The sequence below is a fragment of the Aplysia californica genome, unplaced genomic scaffold (assembly GCF_000002075.1).
Source record: "Aplysia californica isolate F4 #8 unplaced genomic scaffold, AplCal3.0 scaffold00179, whole genome shotgun sequence".
Classification (NCBI taxonomy): domain Eukaryota; kingdom Metazoa; phylum Mollusca; class Gastropoda; order Aplysiida; family Aplysiidae; genus Aplysia; species Aplysia californica.
Genome location: NW_004797449.1, coordinates 592,488 through 595,119, shown reverse-complemented (window position 1 = coordinate 595,119; position 2,632 = coordinate 592,488). Strand labels below are relative to the sequence as shown.

The window sequence follows — 2,632 nt, the reverse complement described above, 5'->3', positions numbered from 1 at the left end:
AGAGAGAGAGAGAGAGAGAGAGAGAGTATGAGTGTGTGAGTATGTATGTGTTTATATGCATGTATATGTGTATGTGTGTATGTGTGTATGTGTGTGTAAAAGAACCTGGTGGCTGCAGTCAAGGACCACACACCCCACAACCCCTACCACCCCAAGCTGGTGCACTGCAGGTAGGCTGTGTGTGTTTGTGTGTGTGTGTGTTTGTGTTTGTGTGTCTGTCTGTCTGTCTGTTTGTCTGTTTGTCTGTCTGGACTACGAATCCTAGTTCGAATCTCTGTCTCGTTGTTCTTGAACTCTGATTATTTTGTGGATTTTTCAAGACTCTCAACCCATTTGGCTGGGTTTTATCAGAAACGGACGTTAAATTTGAAGGTCCCCGCCTTTTAAATGACCTAATAGTGTCGATAGAGGCGTTAAACCCTTCCACTTACAAACACAACGTCAGGGCCCAGAAGGGTTTAGAACCCATGATCCAACATTCTGACTAGTAGACTACCTACGCCACAATGATACTGTTCCTACATTTTCTACAACTGTCATTATAACCCCTTTCAACAGCGTCTGTGGTGTAGTGGCTAATCGCTTCGCTGTCGCACACAGAAGACCCGACATCGATTATCAAGCGAGGAATTTTTGTTTATTAAACATATCGGTCTTTCAGCTAAGATGTTGTTTCCCTCTTGATCTGGGTTAGCCCAGACAGGCAGAGTCGAAAGCCAGCTTCCTGCCTAAATAATCTAAACTGTGTGGATAGGGGCGTAAAAGGGCACTTACATGACCAAATTGAGTTGATAGTGCCGTAAAAAACCTACTTAATCAATCAGAGGCGTAAAAACACCTACATTTAGCAAAATGTTATAACCTTTGAACTGACCACCCCCATCCCCCCCCCCCCCCCACCAGTGCTGGCGTGGGCAGAACTGGGACCTTCATCGCCCTGGACATCCTGCTTCAGCAGATCCGGACTGATGACATCAGCACAGTGGACATTTTCGGCCTGGTTCTCTCCATGAGGAAAAACAGACCACTGATGGTGCAGAGAGAGGTGAGACTGGGACTTATTTTTCAGAAAGTTTGATTTGTTTACTTTCGTTTTGATAACAGTTTTACGGCTTTTGTAACAAAAGTGCTGGAGTTTAGAGGTTTTACTAAAAAGTAACATACAAAGAGCAGAAGGAGGGGAAATAATATGGACAATAGATGTTTGACAGGAAAGAAGGAACAAACCACATCAGGGAATCTGCCAACCACCAACAGACTGTTTCTTAAGTTATGCTGAAAATGTAGCATAATGTGATATCAAGAACATAAGCTATGCTGAAAACGTTGGAAAATAAAATGTCAATTACGTAAGTCATGCTAAAAACGTGGATTATTATAATATCGAAAGCGTAACATATGGTGAAAACGTAAGATGATATAACATTAAGAACATAAGTTATGCTGAAAACGTAGGATAATAATAATATCAAGAGCGTAAGTTATGCTCAAAACGTAGGATAATATAACATCAAGAAAATAAGCTATACTGAAAACGTAGGATAATAAAAATATCAAGAACGTAAGTTATGCTGAAAATACGAGCTCGCTCAAATTGCAGGAGATGTATGCTCTCCATAGACTTGTATTATAATATCCAAAACTGGACCCTTATGATGTAATTCCCGTTCACTATGTAATGGAGCGTACATTTTCACTCTATTTGGAACCAAATGAAGAGCAAAGAAAGCAAAGCTGCGCGGGCTCTCGACTAAAGCGAGACTTGTGTTTTGTCTTTCCTTTGCGTGTCCATGTTGCGCACCAGCCCACCGAAGTTGTTGTTGTTGCTACTGTTGTTGTTGTTGTTGTTGTTTTAGAAAGAAAAGAAAAGAGTAGTGGCCATGACAGTGCTCTGTCTAGTATAATGCAATTCAAGTCTATAAGTGGCCCTGAGACAGTGGTCTAGATATGATTTACATCCAAGCCTTTCGGTTGATATAAAGGTGCCAAGTCTGTTGTATTATTATAATTCAAGCCTTTGTGCGGCCACAGGAGTGCCGTGTCCAGTACATTTTCATTCAAGTCTGTGGGTGGCCACAGCAGTGCCCGGTCTAGGGTAGATGTATTATAATTCTAGTCTTTCGGCGGCCATGACAGCGCCTGGTCTAGTAATTTTTATTCAAGTCATTGGGCGGCCATTACAGTTCTCTGTCTAGGATACAGTAAGTCAAGTGAAACAGTGGCAATCCCTGACTGCTTGTATGTGTTGTTTGTCCGGTACAGAACCAATACATCTACATCTACGACTGTCTGAGGGACGCCATGATGGATGAGTCAGAGGACGAGGCGTCCGTAGCAACACTTGACGACCGTGAGTACTGGCACCTCTGAATGGGTGTTGTGTTTGTGTGATGTGGGGGGGGTGAATGTGTACATTGGTATGAGTGTTTTAAGTGATGTGTGTATTGCTTGTGTATAAAGGGGGTGGGGGGTGGATGTATGTATATGTGAATGTCAGTGTGAGTGTAGATAGGTAAGTGTGTTTGCGCACCACATGTTATGTTTGAGTGAGTGAGAGAGAGAGAGATACAGAGAGAGATAGAGAGAGAGACAGAGAGAGAGAGAGACAGAGAGAGAGAGAGAGAGAGAGAGA

At 42.6% G+C, this 2,632-nt stretch overlaps 1 protein-coding gene across 1 annotated transcript in view; it reads left to right on the top strand.

Moving 5' to 3' along the window:
- Positions 1-2,350, top strand: part of LOC101854796 (tyrosine-protein phosphatase 10D) — a gene marked incomplete at its 3' end in the record, with an annotated part of 14,508 nt that extends 12,158 nt beyond the window's left edge. Inside the window, 3 exon segments of the mRNA XM_035969765.1 lie at positions 158-170; positions 904-1,045; positions 2,263-2,350. Of these exon segments, the coding sequence (XP_035825658.1) occupies positions 158-170; positions 904-1,045; positions 2,263-2,350 (243 nt within the window).
- Positions 2,351-2,632: the final 282 nt, after the last annotated feature.